Below are 21412 nucleotides of genomic sequence, written 5' to 3' on the forward strand. Positions count from 1 at the left end.
TATGAGTTTAATGCGGAGCTGTTTGAGGCTATTGAGAAGGGCCTGTGTGATTCTGAAGAGGGTTGCTAAGAGGTGAGAGGCAGGTAAAGAGAGAACACCAAGGGCTTTTTTTTTGTATGCCGAGCTGTTCGTGCTGTAAACAACTCGCTCACAGACCTGCACGCAAATGGGAATGCTAGGAAAACAGTCTGATGAATGAATGTGTTCCTTTTGTGCATTTCTTTTGACAAAACCACACACGTGACTTAAAAGAGCAGATCTTCAAACTCACATTCAGACAAATTCTGGAATAAAAGGGCTTTATTATATGCTTCTTTTTATTATAAGCAACATATTTTGATTAAATACGATGGAGTGAATTCATTCAAGTGTGGACGTGCCTGGCGAACAGTCTATAAACAACTACATTTAAATGCTAAAAAAATATCAAATTTGAATTTAACATTTAGTCATTTCAACGGGTTGAAGAATTTTAGTTTCATCTGATGTGTTCTAAAGCCTTATACAATCAAAGCATTGGGACAAATCAGATTTAACCAACTGTTGTACATCAGTTATTTTAATCTTTCAAATGTTAAGAAAAAAGAAGGTTACTTGTACTTTATGTGCAATTAACCATTGACACTTTTTTTAAGTTTTATTCAAGTGATTTGTGTTAGATACTTTTACTTTTAATTGAGTACAATTTATGACACATATCCACACTTTTAGCAGCAAGGATGTATTAAATTGTTCAAAAATACAGGAAAAAAGTGTTTCACCTTTTCTACAAAAATATCCTTATTATTAAATGTGATAATAATAAGAAATGTTGCTTGATGAATGATTTCCAAAGGATCACATACATTACACTTTAAAATGCATTAAAATAGAAAACAGTTACTTTAAATTGTAATAATATTTCACAATATTACTATTTTTACCGTATAATAAAGTCAGCCTTAGTTAGCATAAGAGACTCTCTTTCAAAAACATTAAAAAAACGTATCTTCCCCATTAACCTTTGAACAGTAGTTTATACTGTGGTAGACAGTACAATATTTACAAAGAAAAAAGAAAATAACAATTCTTGAGCATGACATAAGTAATTTCAGAACTTCAGAAGTGAAAGCAGGATTTTCCGACAAACAAGTGAAGGCATCAGCATAAGTGTTCTAGCAACTCCTACAACACAGTACATCAAACTATGTTTCAAACAAGCCAAGACATTTCTGCTGTCCCTGGTATTTCCCCTTTAAAAAAGCACAAACTAAAAAGTTTTACAAAGAAGTCTGCGCATATACTATCTATAACTGTCTTTCAATTCACTCAACTATTTTCTAAAGCAGCACGAACACACAAGCCTTCTGCTGACCCTCTGAACTCTTCGGGGAGCATTAAGCCTGATGGGTAGGTGATATACTGCAAGAGCGAGGTAAGAATTCAGGTGTGCCTCCACTAAAAGTGCTGATTGGTGTTTCTTAAAACAATACTGAAACAGCTAGGCCTGCCGTTATTCACTTTTCAGTGGATTAGCTGTCAAAAGAGGCAGCAAAACAACACCCTGCTCTGAATATCTCCCACTCTCCAGACCTCTTCTCACTACAGATACGAATCAGTGCAGTCAGCAGTCTTTCGTTTTCTCACTCCCTCCATCTTTCTTCGCCAACACACACACACTCAAATACAGCATTCAAGAGGATCTGCGCCATACGTGTTAGAAATATTGGACTAAACGGGGAAAGCAACATTGGATGCACAAAGCACGCACACACAATTATTTATACAAAGAGCATGTCTCGCTGTGACAGATCAGTGATTATGAGAGACATATTGTCTCAGCATCTGTCCCGGGTTTTGTCATACCTCACGTCTGAAGCAACATACTGTCACAACCACTGGCCAGGAAACAAACACGATGCCGACGTCTGGAGGAAGTTTAATCTATCAGCAACTAGTGATAAGAAAGCACACACAGACATGCCGGTGGTTCATGCTGGATGAACTCTAAACGTTCCCCATCCAAGTACATTTTCATACAATCAGCTTTTAAATATGGTGATTTTGTATTTGCATAATTACAAATGTACAGTTTCATAACAGTGTTGTATAACCAACCAGAATCGTCACCAAAGCCAGTGAATTTGTTTCTGCAACTTTCAAGCTATTATAGCGACAATTCCCCTGGAGCAACATGGTTTTAAATTCAACAAATTCTAATCATAATTGACCCCATTTATTTTCTTAATACACATTCTGGTCTTATTCTGCACTGTTCATCTGTGCACTATTCCAAAGGAGAGAGAGGGGGGATCTCAAAAGCCGTTCTGAAAAAGCAGTTTGACTCAGACTCACTCAGCCAGTGAATCATTCGGAGCTGTTACCGAGTTTACAATTGACTTTCCCTCCAGACCGCGAGGCATTTCTCAGTTGTGTCTTGTTAGAAATTAACAGTTACTGTGATGTACTGTATTTAGGTTCATGAGGTTTAAATTGGTCCATTTAGCAACTTGTTGTTCAGACATATGCTACACAAAAAAGTGTAGCAGTGAGGTCCAACATGTATGATTGAATCTACTGTTACTGTTTGTTTATAACCTAGTCAAATTATATACTAAACTAAAACATCCCATTATCACAGCACACAAGAATGTTAATGAAAAAATAAGAAGCTACATATAATGAACTGAGGTGAAATATAGCAAGCTAAAAAAATGCATTTGTTATTTTATGCCTTAGTTAAACTTCTGTTCAAAAGTTTCGGTTAGTAAGATTATTCATTTATGTATTTATTTATTTATTTCGCTATTAGTTAATTATGCATGCATGTATGCATGTATTGTTTTACGGTGCACAACACGCTTTACCTTTTTTTTTATTATTCTCAGGTTAGGAAAGTCAAATCTGATCTGAATTATAATCACTTTAAAATACTTACAATAGGACAGAAGACTTTTCAGTGGTATGTTATTGCACAACAAAAACAATGCCCCGCGAGTCAGGTTATTCACGTAAGGGTTAATGCCCGACGAGGTGTCCATTGTCAGGTTTTAATGGACGACGCGAGGTGTGAACTGGCCGACGCACAGCAGAGGACGGTTGCCTCCGCCGAAGTCCATTAAAACCTGACAATGGACACCTCGAAGGGCATTAACCCGCTTATACCATGGTCACTTGCCAAATAACACATTTTTAAAACATTAGTTTATATTTTAATTAGTTTTACAATCGAAATCTAAAGTTACAAGTTACAAACAATAACTTGGTTTCCTTGGTTACGCCTGACAGTTTATTTAGGTGTCCTCTATCACTTTTTAACGGACACCCTGCAGCCAATCAGAATCGAGTATTCACCCAGACCATGGTATAAAGTAGTATAAATATTCTACAAATACTCTGTACAAGTAAAGGTATATCAAAAGCGTTTTTCAATCAAGGCAATATCAGTGAGGGTTCTGGTGTCGGAGATGCCTTCAGGTCGTCACAAAGCAGCATCTGAGTTTGTTGGATGGGTATTTTAGCAATATTCTAGGGGCTCTATATTCTTTATTCTATTTGAGCCCCCAGAGTGAGTTTTTAAGGTGACCATTATTTTAGAATGTATAACCTTATTATTTTTCAATGGCTAAAAATTAGCTTTTATTTAGTTTTTCCTTTGTTTACTAAAAATATTCACAAACTTGTTATCTGTATCATGAACTATCTGATATATTCAGATTGACAAATATGTATAAGTGCATGTGTTTTGTCGTTTGAACAGCTTTATAAGGAACATGTTAGTTGATCTACAGTGCATGATGGCAACGCCATGTTAGTCTGCATCCAACACTGCAGTTCAGAGAATCGGAACTGTCGGATTAACATCACGAAAAATGTATCCATTTCCCCTGAAATACATAAAAGTAAGTGGCCGGTGGGAGAAGAATAGAGTAAACTTTACTGTTACCTACACAATGTGTAACTGATATTAAACACATCTTCAAATTATAATTTAAAGGATTGTTATTGCCGTATTATTTACTTAATTTAAATGTCTGAAACTTAAAATAAACATTATGGGCCCTATTTTAACGATCTGAAACGCAAGTATCAAACGCGAAACGCAAGTAACTTTGTGGGCGGATCCCGGGCGCTGTTGCTATTATACCGGCGGGATAAATGACTCTTGCGCCCGACGCAAATCTAAAATGGGTTGGTCTGAAGTAGCTTCATTATTCATAGGTGTGGTTTGGGCGTTACGTGAAATAAACCAATCATAGCCTCCTCTCACATTCCCTCTAAGAGCAGGCGCGCTTGTTCAATGGCGGATTGCTATTATAACGGCGGATTTGCCAGGCGCACGCCATGAGCGATTCTCAGCCGAGGAGACCGACGTTCTCGTCAGCGCCGTAAAAGACAGAGAGAAGTGACATTATATGTGGAAACCCACCCAAATTAGCTCCGATTAAACAGGCGTATAATAATGTGGTAAATGTGTAAGCTATATATTTTTTTTTCACATCTTCATGGACACAACAATGATTTCCCCCGTGTGTTAATATTTTTCCTTGTAATAAAGTATGATTTGCAAACATGAAAACTGCTGCCTCTGTTTAGATTAGAGAATCAAAGTGTATGCGCGTTGTTCACACGCTACATAATGGCCAAGCATGCACCCTTAAAATAGCATATAGCTATCGCGCTACTGTCTTTAGACTAGGTTTTTCCTGGTCAGTGGCGGAATTGTTTTCTCAAACTGCAAAAAAGCACCAGGGAACTTTTGCGTCGGAACACGCCTCCTCTTTTCGCTGAACCGCCCCCCCGGGAGCGCAAGTTTATTCCCTACCGACGTGCGTCTGGTTAAAAACACTGAATAGTTGTGATATATGAAAAGTGCTGAGTGTGTCTGTCTCAGCGTCATCCAAAGGTGTTTTTAAATTGTAAAAAAAAATCATAATATAACAGTTTTCCTGTACACTCTAAAAAATGCTGGGTTGTTTCAGCCCAATTTTGGGTCAAATATGGACAAACCCAAATGTTGGGTTAAAAATGTAATTAACGGCTGGGTTTGTCCTTATTTGACTCAAAATTGGGCTGAAACAACCCAGCATTTTTCAGAGTGTATTTTTGATCAAATAAATTCAGCTTTGGCGAGGATAATACACTTATATCAAACACATTAAAACTATTTGTTTCATCACACCCAAACTCTTGAATGGTAGAGTAACTAATAGCTTTCTATGCCTCTGAACAACTTACGTTTTGGCTGATATCACCAATCTCTCAGAAATGTCTCATTATGGCAATAAAATGGGTCAAACCTTATGGGGTTCAAACTAGCAGTCTTTCAGTTACCAGTCGTGAGGCTTAACAACATCACCCTTTAGTCCGCATTTCTCCAGGATGCAAACAAAAGCCTTCATATTAAGACTTATATTTGATGAATACATAACTAGCAGCAACTGTGCATTTGAACTCAGAACCCTTCTCATTGTTCATCTCATTGCTTATCTCTTTCTTTTATTATAAATCTCTCTTTCTCTCTTTTTTTTCTGCCTGGGGCTTTGTGGTTTTTGAAATCGAAAGCTTTTCCACTTCTATTGTGCTGAACAGCTCATGTGTACAAAAAAACAAAACAAAAAGAACAAGACACTTAAGATAATAATAATTTTCACACCAACGGCTTTCGTTTCATTTCAACAAAAAAGAAGAAAAATGGGTGTGCATGCACACACAGGCATACTGCTAACTCTGTCCTTTTACTGCTGCGACCCATGACATTGGAACTTAATAAACAATCAGGAAGCAATCATTCAAATGTGGAACCTTATTCATCAAATCTCTAATAAGCAGACCAAACAGGAAGCATGCATAAATGATTGCCTTGCCCTTTATATCAAAAGCAGCTTGCTTCGTAATATTCCATTTAGAAATAATGAGGGAAAACTGCTATGAACGAAAGATATGCTCGGGTGGATCTTCTCAGTTACTGATCGAAACTCATTTCAAGCTAGTAGGGTTTGTATAAATCAATATATCAATAAACATGAAGTATGATGAGAAGAATATCGGATGCTGCTTAGATAATGCCACTAACTACATGCCTGATCAAAACTTCCAAACATACGTGATCTACTGGAAAACGCTTAAAGTTAGTATGACTTTAAACACAAAGTTGCCTACACTACATTTAAGTCTGACTAAATTCACATTCCATGTGATTTCAAGGCTGCATTTGTGAACACACATTCAAACAAGCTATCACACCCGATGACCCAGCCTTTTATGCTCGAGTACACATTCAACACACACAGTTTGATGCAGAAAGAAAATCAGTGAATTCCCTTCTATCTGCTTATGATGCGCCAACTTTCAAAAGAACCTTTCAACCTCATACACACAGAGCGAGAGATCAGATGCATTCCAAAAAGAGAAACAGAATAAGGAAAAGAATGATGAAGAGGAACAAAGAGAGAGAGAGAGTGCTGTGAGAAAACCTCTGTGCACTTCCTCTGAAAGAGGGCAAATACATTACTTGGCTTCACTCAAAGTTCAAAGATGTAAAGTTCTTTGGCCCACTTTCTTTTTCTTTCACTCTACACAAACTCTCTTGTCGCTTACCTCAAAGACCAAACTCACAGAACATATGAACTGACCAGTGCTGGGAAGTAGCCCCAGTCTACTGTACTTACATCTGACCACTGCGGTCACACATTGTCTGCTGTGCTATATATGCGGTTGAATGTTTGGTGATCACAACAGCTTACTTCTGCATACAGAACTTCTATCCTCTCCTATAGTCTCAGCCTCAGACGTCACGCCCACGGACTGTTGGTTGAACGTCTGATGCGGATGGTGGCGGTCTCCTCAACCGCCACCAATGCGCCACAAAACTGGATGATGTGACGGCAGCCAGTGAGCCATGCAATCAATGTACAGCCTTGATGAAACTGCAGTTTACCAGCGTATGTATTGGTTCAAGGTTCAAGGTTGTAACTACTTCATTTCAGGTGCAGCCAAATTACAACAACAGCAGTTATATATAAATATATTTTAATTGTTCGGTCAAAAATATTGGTAGGGACAGTTCAGTTGTCACTGGTTAAATACAACAATCTACAACATACAGACAGTGGTTGATCACACTGTATGTTAATCAGGTGGTCTGATTCTTATATAAGTGGGCCGTTTAGAATGAGCTGCAATGAGGACTAGACTCATGATGATTTTTCTTTCAAGTAGCTGTTTACATAAGTGAATAAGTTTGTTTGCTTGGTTTATATAAATAAATGATTCTCTGATCAAATAAATAATTCATTTATTAAATACGTAATTCACTTTTCAGCCACTGCATCTTTTCTAAGCTACATATTTAGGTAAATACTGATTTCCATCACTATGGTTTCAAGTTATTTACAATTATGTTTTGGCAGGTTCTGTAAATTATGTTAAATTAAAGGTCTCTAATTTTTTATTTTTTTTTACACGATAACTACAGCTCTGATTACATATTTAAATAGAATCATCAGTTCAAAAATACCTTTTCTCTGAAAATACCTTCAAACCCTTTTGTACCTTTTAGTGTAGCAGCCATGGGTTTGAAATGAACACCCACCAACCCGCCAAATGCGGGTACAAATCAACTGTGGCGGGTATGCTGTCAAATGACTTGCCAATCTGGCGGGTCACTTATTATGTTTACTCGCTTTGCTGGGGAAGTTCATGTAAGCCAAATCTGCTCAGATTTAGCGCAAATACTCAACTCATGAGTCATCATGATATATTAAATACAGCGTATTGCGCATAATCTGTGCATATCTGGCTTACTTGAACATGCACATCACTATGCAAAAAATAACAGTGCGCTTCTTCATTTGCATTGAAGCAATTGCGATTAGGTTAACAGAAAAGACATTGTTATTTTCCAACATCCTAATTTTTTTTGATGTTCTTTGTATTGATCTGTCCACCTAAAACACATTTTTGGTGAAAAGGATGAGGATGGAATGAAGGGAGGAGATGGCTGAATGACATCATTTTGTTTTTTATAAGAAATAAATGTGTTATAATGATTATTTAAATATACGTCACAGCATAGAAGTTCTGAATGGCCAGTAAATGTAGTAGCCAAATTGTCCAGTGAGTGAAAAAGTGCAGCTAACCCTTAACCCTGCAGCTAACTGTTTTTAAGAGTAGTTTGACTGCAATTTAAAGGGTCAGTTCTCTATCCTTCCCAAAAAATGTTTTTTCTTCTGTCGAATTTAAAATATATTTTGAAGAACGGTTTCAACTGTCCAAACAAAGAAAATAAAAAATAACATAATATGTGTGGCTATTTCCTTTGTTAACAACAGAAATGCACTCACACAGACAGAATTATGACTTGTGTGACATTTATCACTGTGAGGGATTTGACTAATATCAGTGGAATATTCAGCTTCATGGGTTAACGGGAAGGAAATTCATCTGCACAATTGGATTTAGTAACAGCAGAATCCGCCAACCCTTGAGACTTGCTAACGGCTCCTGTGAAATTACCCATCTGCCTTTTTCCCTTCCCCCAAGCTTGATGTTCACTCTCTCACTCTCTCTCCATCTCTACCTCCGTCTCCCCCCTTGCTGTTTTGGGCCAACTTAGTGGAGATTTGATTGTTAGGGGCCATTTATGAAAACAGTAGGGGTGGATTGACTTGACTTGACCAAGCTGATTTGCATACATATATATCCAGTCCAAGCAGTGGCCCTTCAGGGGATTGTGGGATATTACAGCTGGAATAGCTGGTGACCATGCAGGTAAATTGAGTTGGAAAATACACATTTTGCAGAAATTGGTGAAAATGGATAGAAATGTAACGTATGATTGGTTTATCAAGCTTTCGTTGCTGTAGCAACGAATAGTGAGTTAGTATGTCTAAGTGTTCACCCCGGTCATTCCATAATGATTTTTGGCATTGAGGGGGTCTCGGTATAGCTGGAGATTGGCACAGGGTAAGTTAGTAATCACACGAGGGAACGTACAGTTTGCTACAGCTAATAAAACTGTCACTGTACTGAAAAATACATTATGCAAGGACTCTGATGACACTGTAAAGATATCTATCTGACAGTTATAGTGTAAGATAGTGTACACTTAAAAGCCCTTGTGGTTCTTTCACTAGTCCTCATGTTAAAATAATGTGGAGTGAAGATGTTTTTTTGTTTTATTAGTAGTGTATTAAAACAGTGAATACATGGCAGGAAAACAAGGATAGTGAAAGGTAATGGAATGGGGACAAAACACAGGTTAGATGCAAACCTGTGTATCTCCCACATTAGCATGTTTTTAATGTGTAGGAGCATGCATTATTAGGCCACATCTCTGTTAAGATTTTTTTTTTTAATGGTTTACAAGACTCTAGTTTCAGGAAACCAACAAGACATGAAATGTTAAAACTAACTTGAGAAAAACCAAAGCGACATCCAGTACATCCATTAAAATTACATTCCCCCTGGGAAGTTGATGTCTAAGTGCATTGTTGAAAGATGCCACAGTGATGGATCATTCCTTGCGAAGGATGAACTGCAACCTTTTTCTTACCATCCCTGATGTTTAACCACTGAGCTAAACCATCCAGAGAAGCCAGAAAAAAATAGTTGTTATGGTTACAAAAAGTTATTTTTACTTGCAACTTCAATCACACAATGAGTTTGTCAAATAATTTCAGAGTTTTGTTTTTGAAATTAGTGTTTTGAAGGTTTTTGAGGAGTATACTGTACATTGGAACCATGCCCCTTTAGTTGGGTCAGTGACATGATGCTCATTTTGTCTTGTCATATTGTTGTGATGATTGTCTTTTGTAATGTATCTCTGTGTGTTTGTGTGTGTGTGTGTGTGTGTGTGTACTGTTGGCCAAGTGAAATGACAAAACTAAACTTTTAAATGCATGCGCTTCTTTAAATAAAAAGTAAAGATGTGTGAATAGTCACTTAAATTATTAATAATGTAACACACATGCATGTTCAATGTGTGTGTGAAGCATGGAAAAAGCGTGGGAGAAATCGTAACATTTATATTTGCCATATAATAATAACTGTGCACGTGCAAGTGCTGGGATTTCGGATGTACAGTACGAGGCGAGCACTGCACACACATGCACGCACGCACACACATCATTTTAAGTATTCAATCTGATAATAATTCATGATACTTGTTAATGTTACACATACTTTTTTTTCTTTACTTACCTTTTTTAATAATGTACTCAAGGTGTTACCTTTTACTTAACGATTACACTATTTTTTAAGAATCACTGAATATAAACCTTCTTTAAAAATAGTCTAAATGTTCATCATATAATGAAACTAACATGAAAAGAGTATATTTCTAAGAATCTGGAACATTATTATTATTATTATGGACACTCCTATACTGTATGTCACTGAGCCAGCTTTGAATTTAGAGTTTTATGTATTCATGATAACAAGGATTAATGGGAGAAAATATGTGTATATGTGAATGTATGCCTATAATTCGGTCCAACTCTGGTGGCTCATGTACAGTAGTGCTATCTGCCATTGTAGTTGGGGAGCTACACCTGAGAGGCACTTTACAGGTCAAACAACTCGAGGTTTGCCAAGATAAAGTCCAAAGTTAGGTCTGTGCATGGCACAGTCCCTTTGGTAGTCACACGGCAAAGATATGAGCTGCACAGTAGGGTTGTGCCGATTGTGTATCAGCGAGTCAGATATATCACTGATGGCTGATGCCTTTGACAATGTGAAGATGATGATGATGATGATGATGATGATAATTAGTATTATTATACAATTCATTTGCCCTTCTGTAATTTAATAGCGACATCACCACATTGTGGCACAGACACGTGCGTATGAGGTTTGAGCACTCCTAAATGAAAATGTTTTTAAAACAGGCTACAAACCAACATCCCACATCAAAATTAAATTGCAAGGTGATCTAGTCACAATTGAGTACTTGTTATAAAAGAGACACTTCATTCTTATGAAGTTGTTGTTTCAGCCAAGACCAAAAAAGCTTTGTTCTTCATTTTGATTTTGATAATGAGAATTGTCTCTTGAGCTTAAAAAGAGCAACCTTTGAACAATAAAATATTCTGAAAATGGAAAGAAATTGCAGCCAGACAATAAATATATGTTATTCCCACCACATTCTCAGCTTTAACTCATTTTCTGTCAGATATTTCTCATGTCTCATTTATGTCCTCTCTTATTTCTCCTAAGAAATTTTAGAGTAAACATGCGAAACTCTGGAAAAGCAACCACTGAGCAATAAATATTTCCTCTGGGATGTGCCGTTAATTCAGTGATAGATTCCAAAAGCACGTCAGTTTTTGCTTCCATTTTCTGAAGTGAATAATGGACTGTGATTTGAGACTCCTTCACCGACATAACTCTCATGCAAAGTTTGCAAATTTCCTGTGTGATATCCACAGGCTTACCTTTTAGGTGAAATATTCCCATGCGACGTGACATCTTTCTTTATCACCAACTCCATCTTTGCTCGCGAAATGATGGAAAACGATTTTAATTTCCCACGATATTAAAACTAAGAAAATAATGAAATAAATGAGTAAATAAACAAGTAAATAAATAACTTAAATATCAATTAAGTTAACTATTGCTAAGACCATGACTACGGAGCATATCCCCCAAAACTACTACACAATAGGGCCTGCGACCACACATACGCTAAAAAGAGAGGTTTCATGAACCTGCATGAGTTATAATAGCAGCGACTCGAACACATACTAACTCTACAAAGAAGTATTTTAGTTCTATTGTACTTCCCAGTTCTTACACAGTCACTCCCTAAATCTCACACAAACACACACTCACACGCATACAAGCCCACAAAATCCTCTCATTCTTCTTGCTGTCTCGGCAGACAAACCACAGAGTGTTCATTTTTGAGTAACTCCGCTGATCCAGGCAGCCATGGTTTGTAATTCTGTGTAGACAGCATGTGTGGCAGATGCTGTTAAACAAGGACAAATCAGCTGGGTAAATAAAGTGCTGTGACCTCATGCTCGCTGGCTACTACACCTGACCATCTGAGTAAGGCCATTCACACAAATAGAAAAAAAGAGAAAGAGAATTTGAGCCAATGAGTGAATACAACAATGTGACCAGTGCTGCCCAAATGAGTCGGAATGCACTCCTCATATAGCGGTCCCAATGCTCCAAATAGTAATTTAGCATCTAAAATGCTCTTTATTTGTACATTTTCTGAGAGGTGTACCAAATCTTTCATTTGTTTTTAATAATCCACAAAAAAATGTCGTTTTTCTCTGTTTGCTTCTCGACCACTGGTACTTCCCCGCAGCAGTTCTCTCATTGTTAGTCAATGAATTAAGTAATGTTCATTAACTAATGTTCATACAACCAGTTCATTTAGATGTTACCCTATGAACCACAACAACAACAAAAAAAACCTATATGCGGTTGCTATGGTGTTCTAGGTATAACATTGTCAAAACAGCCGACCCCAATGTCTCAATGATATTCCGGTCCATAGATAAGGCTTACATCCTTCCTTCAATGTAGGACTATGGGAGTAATAGAAAGCAGCCCAATTTGTGGTATAATTCATTTCTGTAACACAGGATGAGTTATGCACCAATGTTTCATACTTACTGTAGGGGTTGTTCATATTAAAAGCAATAGTAATAGTGTTGCTTGCATCAGCGTTGACAGAAAAAAACATAATGAGAAAGAGGATCACAATAAGACAGAGAAGTGCTCACCACGGTGAAGTTCATGACTTTTAAGATCCAGATGGTCAAGGCTAGGTTGACGATCATGGTGACGAGGAGGAGGAGGATGAAGAAATAGAGACAGCGCTTTCGCCAGCCATAAATCCCCACAGGGTACACAGTAGCACATCCCGGCCTTTGGAGGGGGTTCGGCTGAGATGCCAGGATGTACTGCTCCTGAGTCATCTAGTGAGAAAGAATAGAACGAGATTTGTTTCAGGTTTTTTAATATCTTAATATTCTTTAAAGCACTTGTGGTGGCTCACAGGAGAAAATATAGAAATAAACCAGCAATAACTTCCAATGCGCATTAAACAAAAACTCTGGTCATTGACCTTTTCTTTGATCCACTTATTTTCTGTGCTGTTTATCTTCTTTTGTTGTAAGCGAATCATGTCAATAATTCCAAATGCATTATTAATTAAGCACAGTTAAACTAATTGACAGTGAAACAACTTAGAATGAAAAAATAAAGATACAAAAAAGATGAAAGATAGGAAACAAAATAATATTCAGTAACAGTTTATTTCAATGGTCCACTTTAGACACTCTAAAGTGTCTAAAGTGTGTGTGTGTGTGTGGGGGGGGGGGGGGGGGGGGTATCAGAGAATCAGATCTGTGGGATTTACGTCACGTAAATTCATCAATTTTTGTGGATTGACATATCTGTGAGTGGCTGGTGAACTGGGAGAAGAATAGAGTAAACAATGTGTTACTTATATGAATAAAACACAATGCCAAATTATAATTGAAAGGATTATTATTGCCGCTTCCATAGACACCAGTGACACAACAGAATTGTATAGTACTTTATTTAAATGTATCAAACCTAAAATAAAAATATGTGCTTAAAAACACAGAATTGTTCTGATCTATGAAAATCGCTGAGCAATGTCTATCCCTGGTTTAGCACCACCAGACAAGTAAGTATAGCTGCAGACCTGTGAACTCCAAAAGTGGGCAGAACCTCAAAAATGGGACGGGGTCTCCACGCGCAAATAATTTCCTTATTGACTTTATTGAATTAACATAATTTCAAGATTATCTAAAATAAAAAAGTTATAAAATATGCCATATAAATGAATATGCCTATATAAATGAATATGTTCTGTGAGAGAGGAGCCAGGAGCTCGTGGCCAGTGGTGTTTGGACTGGAGTTTGAACCTCCGATCAACGATATGAGAAGGAATACCACGCAAGCTCTCCTGTGAGCTGTCCTGGCACAGCACGTGGGAAAGTTCTACCGCTTTGTTATAAGCCACGGGAGCGTCCCAGGGCCGAGATTTGCAGGGTAGGAGGGGGCAGTGATGCTGGGTGTAACTAAAAAGATCCCATTGTCCGGTGATGTCCAGTTGGGGAGTTACGGACATCTCGACAAACTCATATCACATAATCGTATTACCTGCTTATCTCCTAAACTGCCACAACTGGGGTCATGTGCCTGTCTGTCAATGGGAGGAAGCCACCCCCTATTTTTTAGCTCCCGACCCATTTTGGAGTTCCCACCCCCATTTGGCTGCAGCTACAGTATACCCTTCCCCAACCAGTGCTGAAACACGAACCTCACCTCTGTCATATGTAACAAAGTTGCCACGCGCTCTACTGACTACAATAGTAGCGCCATTGATCTATTGTGCTAGCGACGCATCTGTGGTCACGCTACAAGTTTGATGGGCTGAAACTTACATATCTGACAGATGAGATGGCACAAGGTAAAGCTGTTTTTGATGTAACTGTTCAAACGTGAATAAAAACGTTAATTAACTGGAACATTGAGTGATTGTAATTCAAAGTGATTTCCGTCATTGTGTGAGACAATAAATATTTACCTGGTTTAGAAACATTGAAGTAAACACTGCTTATAAGTATTAGAAGTGTAAAGAGGAGACAATTAAATTGTTAAGCATTAGTGTGAAAACAAACCTGAAAGAGATGTGAGGATTCGGGGAGAAAAGTGAGAGACTCTTATTGCATTCCAGTGAATGGAATATATCTTAAATTAAATTGGGACAAATGTCCAGTAGCCTATATGTTGTCCTTTTTTATTATGTTAAAGTGGAATTCAAAGGAAAAAAAAACTAAAATAATCAAGAGGAAATTAATGCAGCGACTGAAAGAACTCTTGCCACAGGTATTATTGTCATACCACATCACAAAATACCAAGCGTAATGTTATTCTCTTAAAGTCTGAACATAAGAAGATGAAGGAAATTGTATAGCTCATTCAGTCAAACTGATGGATAATGATTATTTGTAGTGCAAACTTATGATTTAAAATTATTTGTTTTAGTCAGAAAAAGGTGGTTAGGTGGTTTCAAGTCTTATGGTGCGTTCACACCGGACGCGAATAGCGCGTCAGGCGCGAGTCATTTCAATGTTAAGTCAATGCAAAGACGCGTTACACGCGTTTTACGCGCATAACGCGTCTTTGCATTGACTTAACATTGAAATGACTCGCGCCTGACGCGCTATTCGCGTCCGGTGTGAACGCACCATTACTCTCTAAACATATCATAGATTTTATATTCCATTTTCATTATTTAAAATGAAAAACCTTCAATACTGGAGTGCCTCAGGGCTCAATGCTTGGACCACTTCTCTTCTCATAAATAAAGTCATAAATGAATATTTAGGTAAAATAAAAGTCATAAATGTAGGAATGAAACAGTGACAGGGATAAATGGCAATTGTATCATTATTAAACACAGTTTAGATACAAATATGAATCATATCTGTTTTCAACATTGATAAAATAAAAGGTATTTGAGCACCAGATCAGCATAAGATGATTTCTAAAGGATCATGTGACATCACTTTGTCAAAAAACAAAACAAAACAAAAAAACTGATTTGTGAGATGAAAAGTCGCAATTATCTTTTACATTGTTTTAGCATGGCAGAAACAAGCTTCCATACATAATAGTCAAACACATTTAAAAATCTTACCGATGCCAACATGCTAACGTATATTGAATATATATAATAAAATATATTGAGTGTGTGGGGTGTGCAGTTGCTGAAAATGTGGTGTGTTGTAAACAAAAATTGTTAACTTATAAGGCTCTACCATGATTACGATGCTACCTTAGAAAATGGCAGCCTAGTAGACAGTAGGAGACAAGAAGGCACCTCAGAAAAAAAAAGCTGTGGTATAGTGATACTGGAAGGGGGGCAAGAAAAAAGTAGACATGTAATAATAACTTCTTCCACAAGCTCCATCTGTCAGTCACCTCTTTCTTTTGCTTTTTAATTCAGTCTCTCAGCATGCATCGGCTCAACTAAAGACCTCAAGTACATCCTCTCAGAAACCTCCCCAACCTCTCCGTAACCTCAAAACTCCCATAGCCAACTCTCCTGCTCCATCTTCTCAATCTCCCCCCAAACACTCTTCAACAACTCTCAAATCTCCTCCACACCATTCACACATAAAAATAATGTTCCATTTAAAGTAAAAAGGGGTTTGCAGCCCAATGTCTAAAAATACCCTCTTTTTTCTCCCAATTCAACAAAGGACTTTTTATTTTATAGTTCTTTAGAAATCCAGTGCTAGAGGTACGTTTTTCAATGTTAAAATACTTTTTCCTATCTCAGTTGTGCAGAGACAACTACTGTATGTGCAGACCATTCGAAGGTTGACTTCCAGAAGAATATAAACACTGCTACTCTTTCAAAACATTGTTCTGTTTGTTCGAGCATGTCCAACTCTTTTGGCTCTACCAACGAGTGAAGTTTGGGGATGTTACTACCTGTTTGATACAAAAAATGGAAGACTTGAAAAAATTTAAATGTGGTAGAACTTGTTCTGCTGAAAAAAATAATAAAAAAATACATGCCTTTGCTGGACTTCCAGCCTGGCCTAATTATTGGTCTTAACTGGTTATTGGACTAACTGGTCTCCCCACTTTTCTGGTGTTTAGCTGGATTGGTGATTTTATCAAAATAATAAAAATTTAGGCATTTCAATTAATAGCAAAATGTCATCAAATTGAATTAAATAATGAATGAATTAAGAATTTTAAATGATTAAAAAAAAAACTAGAGCTCAATAAAACATTTTGTATACATTTTAAACTTTCAAATTTCAACATATTTTTTTTTTTTTTTTTTTTTTTTTTTAAGTGAAAGACATGTCAAGGCCAAGTATGGTATCCAATTATTCTGCATTTAACCCATTTAACCCGTGTGCACACACATTAGGATTCATGAGTGAACATACACCACACACTGATTCACTGCGGCACCCAGGGAGAGATTGGGGGTTAGGTACCTTGCTCAAGGGCAACTCAGTCATTTCCTGCCAGTATTGAGACTCAACCCACAAACTTCCGGTTTCAAGTCTGACTCTCTAACCATTAGGCCATGACTGCCCCTTCACATATTATGAATTTTTATACAAAATGTTTTATTGAGCTCTAGGTTTTTATTTTTTACTCCTTTATAATTCTTAATTCATAATATGAAAGGACTATTCAATTCAATTTGATGGAATTTTACTATTAATTGAAATGGTTAAAATCTTGAAAAAAAAAGTTTTAATTAAACGCTTCAAATGCCGCGCTTAACTCCACTGTGCATATATTTATTTAATTAAATCACAGTCTTTCTGATTTGATAACCTTACTAAACCATATCGCAATTACCGTTTTACTTTGATTAATCGTGCAGCCCTAGAGTGTCCCTCAACCGCATCTGAAGCTCCTCTTCAAGCTCTTCAGTGGTGATAAACATCTAAACCTGCCTGAGAAATAGCCCTCTCTCTTTCACATTGGCATACATGACCTTTGCTGCTCCAATTGTGGTGAAGAGCGACTATGTGCACATTTTCTACATATTTGTGGCGTGCAAATCGAAGAAAGTGGATTTTAGTCTGTGTGGAGGAGTGTAGTTAATAGTCAGTTTCCACCAGTTTCAACACATGGGTGAAAGAGATCATTCTTTTTCTCTAGCCTCAAGTCCTTATCAGCTATAAATATCAAGGGCGATGGAGAGGGAAATATCGAATAGTTTTCACTTACATTTTTTTTTTTACCTTCCAGTCTCCCACGCATTCTTCAGCGATACCATTTTAGCCCATTGTTGTTTCTCACTTTGTTTCTGCCATCCTCCTGTGGCGGTATCGTCTTTATACCTCTCACTCCCTGCGCCTTTCATATGTCCACCCTTTTATATCGCTCGGTGTGGTTCCGTATCCATCTTTACTCCGCCCCTGACCATCCCTCTCGATCTCTCCCTCTTGCTCACTCTTTCTCTCTTTGTCTCTCCGGTTCCAATGCATTTCTAAAATTGATCTGACAGAAGAGTGATCCATCAAATGCATGTGCAGCCGAGCCGGACCAGAACGGCACCCTTCCTACAGCCTAACACTATTAACACGCTCACCAACTACTCACTCGCTCAGATTACATCTGCTTGTTCCAGCAGAAAGAGAGAGAAAAAAATGGAGAGAGAGGGGAGGTCAGACAGGCAAACAGAACTACATGGAGATTTTAGTGCAGAACAGGTAAATAACAAAAGCAGAGACTTGAGGCCACTAGCCAAGTGAACAAGCTCAGCCACCCCCCGGCCTAAATCATATTATTTTATCAGTTTATTTTCCATCCATCCATCCATCCATCCATCCATCCATCCATCCATCCATCCATCCATCCATCCATCCATCCATTCATTTATCATATTTAACCTGTTAAACCCTTATTTTGTTGATGTATAACATTTAAAAATAGATATTTCAACAGGTAGAACAGGTAGTAATGTTATGTTTTGCAATGCAGAATAGGCTACATATCATACAATCTGAATATTTAAGTTAATTTACTATCAAGTTTATATTGTGGTGTATTGATTTGAACATTTGTCATACGTCTTTATTGATGTTGGTTGTTCAATCATTTTTCTACTTTTTTAAAACTTTTGAAGCAGAAAACTGGCACAGCCTGCATATCCCTATGCCCATTTTTTATTTTTTATTTTGGAGCTATGAGTCATACAAAGCTGATCCACACACACACACACACACACACACACACTCGCACGCACGCACGCACGCACACACACATCTTGTAAGGATGTACAGTAGCCTATCACCCTCTGTTTTAAACCCTGCTATCCCAGCAATACACCAGCAGATTGTGCTAACCTGCCCTGCTAATGATGTTATACTACACTAGACTATATCGGGAAACAGTCTGCAGAGACTTCAAAGTCCAGACACTCCTATTTTGGAGTATGAAGAAACAAAGATTGAATACAGGAATTTTTACAGTGGAGTACTCTATTGAAAAAAACCCTCACACATGTTTTATTCTCCTTACTTTTCAGCCATTCATTCAGCTCATCCATAGACATGTAGATAATGCCAGCCTTAAATATGTTTTTATAAACATACAACAATAACAATATTATAAAGTTGTTATAACACAGTAGTTCTAAGTTTATGATAATAGTGAAGTTCACACCACAGCTAATGATAATGACATAAACAATGACGTTGAAATCACATTCAGAACAATTTTTCTATTTAGATAAATGATAAAAACATTGACAGCCAATCATAAACCACTCAACTTTAAAGAGCTCAAGCGACAAACAACATAACTGAAGTGTTCGCTTATAATAAACAGAATATTGTCATCTGACTCTATATTAATTGCCATTGTTCTTGGTGTGAATGGGCCTTTCATGTGACAAAAAATATCAATTTCCAAAATAGTGTATGATTAAAGCACAGCTTTAACGTGGTGAACCTGCATGACTAACCTGAACTCGTTGCTAAATATTTCAATCTCAAGCAAAATTCCCAATTGCATGGATTCTGATTTACATGTTGGCATTTCGACCGCAAAAATTATATAATTCAAATATCGAATTGTAAATGGTCTACATGTCATATCGCCTTGCAACACCTGCATACTTAAAGAAGGTTATTCGTCAATGGTCAGGGAGTTCTTCATTTATTATAGCATACTCCAAAAGGACAGGAATTCAGACAGTATACATTTTCTAATTCTAATGTAATAACATTTGTCTTAAAAATAAAAAAGACAACGAATAAAGTAAGTAAACAAAACTAAGACAATTATAAAGGATAATATGTATGTGAAGGTTATTATGCTGCTCTATTTTTGATCATTCATTTTAAAGTACTGGGAATCACATCTTTCAGCCTCCTTAGTTAATTATTACAACAACAAAAAAGTGTGTGCATGTGTGAAAGAAATATTGAGGGAGGCAGTGATGTGTCAACCCAGCAGGAAAGAAGAACAAACAGGCCTGAAAATATCACACCGTCTTCCGCATTTTCACTAAATCAATACCAGCACAAATATTACTTCAATTTTGCGCGACGACATCGTGACACCCAGGCGCTAATGCTAAGCAGTATTAACAAATCGATACATCATTTAAAAAGGTCATATCAGTCAGGGATGTAATTTAATGCCAGGCAGCAGACAGCACAGATTTGCAGCTAATTAAATGTTGCCATCTCTGTACAAGCTCTCTGGCTTTTCAAAGGTGAATCAAAGCAGAGGTATCGACACTTCTAGCTCTGCATAAACAGGGGCGACAATCTTTCTCAAGTAAAGCCCCTCTGTTGTTAATCTGCTCCCTTTACTTCGCGTTCAGCTATTTTTGAGGTTCCCTCAAGGGTGTTTCCATAGCAAGCTCAATCTTAATCAAGATCTTACACTTTTAATTAGTGCCTTCTACTAGAACCGAACGCCAGTGCCAAGATTTCGAGCCTAACACAGTTTGTCAACCTTCTAAGATGCATGCTTGGTCATGTCGCGCTATCACTTCAGACCGGAATCTTGCATATTAGATTGGAAAGATAGGACTGGGCGAGGAAAATGGAGCAGGTGTCTTGTGCAATCCAGGCACAATTATGACATCTTTCATGGCGTACGTTTCACGAGTGAGCGCCGTGCAGTTAAAACATTAGCCGCCTGAACGCTCAAAGCTTTCCAGGACGATTCCTCGTCATCCGAGTAGGAGGATGAGGATGGATCTGACAGCTGCGTGTATTTGTGGCACGCGTCACATGAAATCACAGCAAGGAAAACACTAAATCATCTGGTAGGAAAACATACATTAGCAAGACTGATGGTGTGATTTTCTTTTCATTTTTGCTTCAGCGTGAGATTTTTGGGGAGCATCTGGATAAAAATAAGGCATTACTTTTTGGTGAAATCGCATTGTACGTTGTCAATGTCTTTGTGTTAATCTAAAAATTACTTAAAACAACTTACATTACTTGAAAATCAAAACTGAATAAGATATTGATAAATGTTTTCAGAGAATACTGTAAGGCAAACTGTTGCTAAAGATGCTAATGAATACCGCAATTTGCCAATAGAGTTTCAAAACAAAAAATCACAAGTGAGGTATTACTAATCTATTTTATGCCGTAGAATAAAACATGAAACTATCTTGAGCTTGTGTTACCCACAGACCTTATTTCAGGCATTTAACCAAAGAAAACAGTTGACAAAAGCCCACTGACTGGCACAAAAATGCCGGAAGTGCAAAAATGCTAACTAACTACTGTAGTTTTTGGACACATTGCTCTAAGTCTAAAGGCTATGAAAAACAAGCTTAATTTAAGATAATATTCTCTCTTACTATCAAAAAAATTTTCATGATGACATTTTTTTTTCTATGGCAAAAAAAGGGTATGTGCAGACGTAC

General features: G+C 37.4%; 1 protein-coding gene across 1 annotated transcript in view; it reads right to left on the minus strand.

The window, feature by feature from the left end:
* The window catches only part of sgcz (sarcoglycan zeta), a 282091-nt gene that overhangs the window by 106088 nt on the left and 154591 nt on the right, over nucleotides 1-21412 (minus strand). Inside the window, exon 2 of the mRNA XM_079617362.1 lies at nucleotides 12720-12914. Coding sequence (XP_079473488.1) covers nucleotides 12720-12914 — 195 coding nt within the window. The remainder of the gene's footprint in view (nucleotides 1-12719; nucleotides 12915-21412) is intronic.

Source organism: Phoxinus phoxinus (assembly GCF_949152265.1).
Source record: "Phoxinus phoxinus genome assembly, chromosome: 6".
NCBI classification, from domain to species: Eukaryota; Metazoa; Chordata; class Actinopteri; order Cypriniformes; family Leuciscidae; genus Phoxinus; species Phoxinus phoxinus.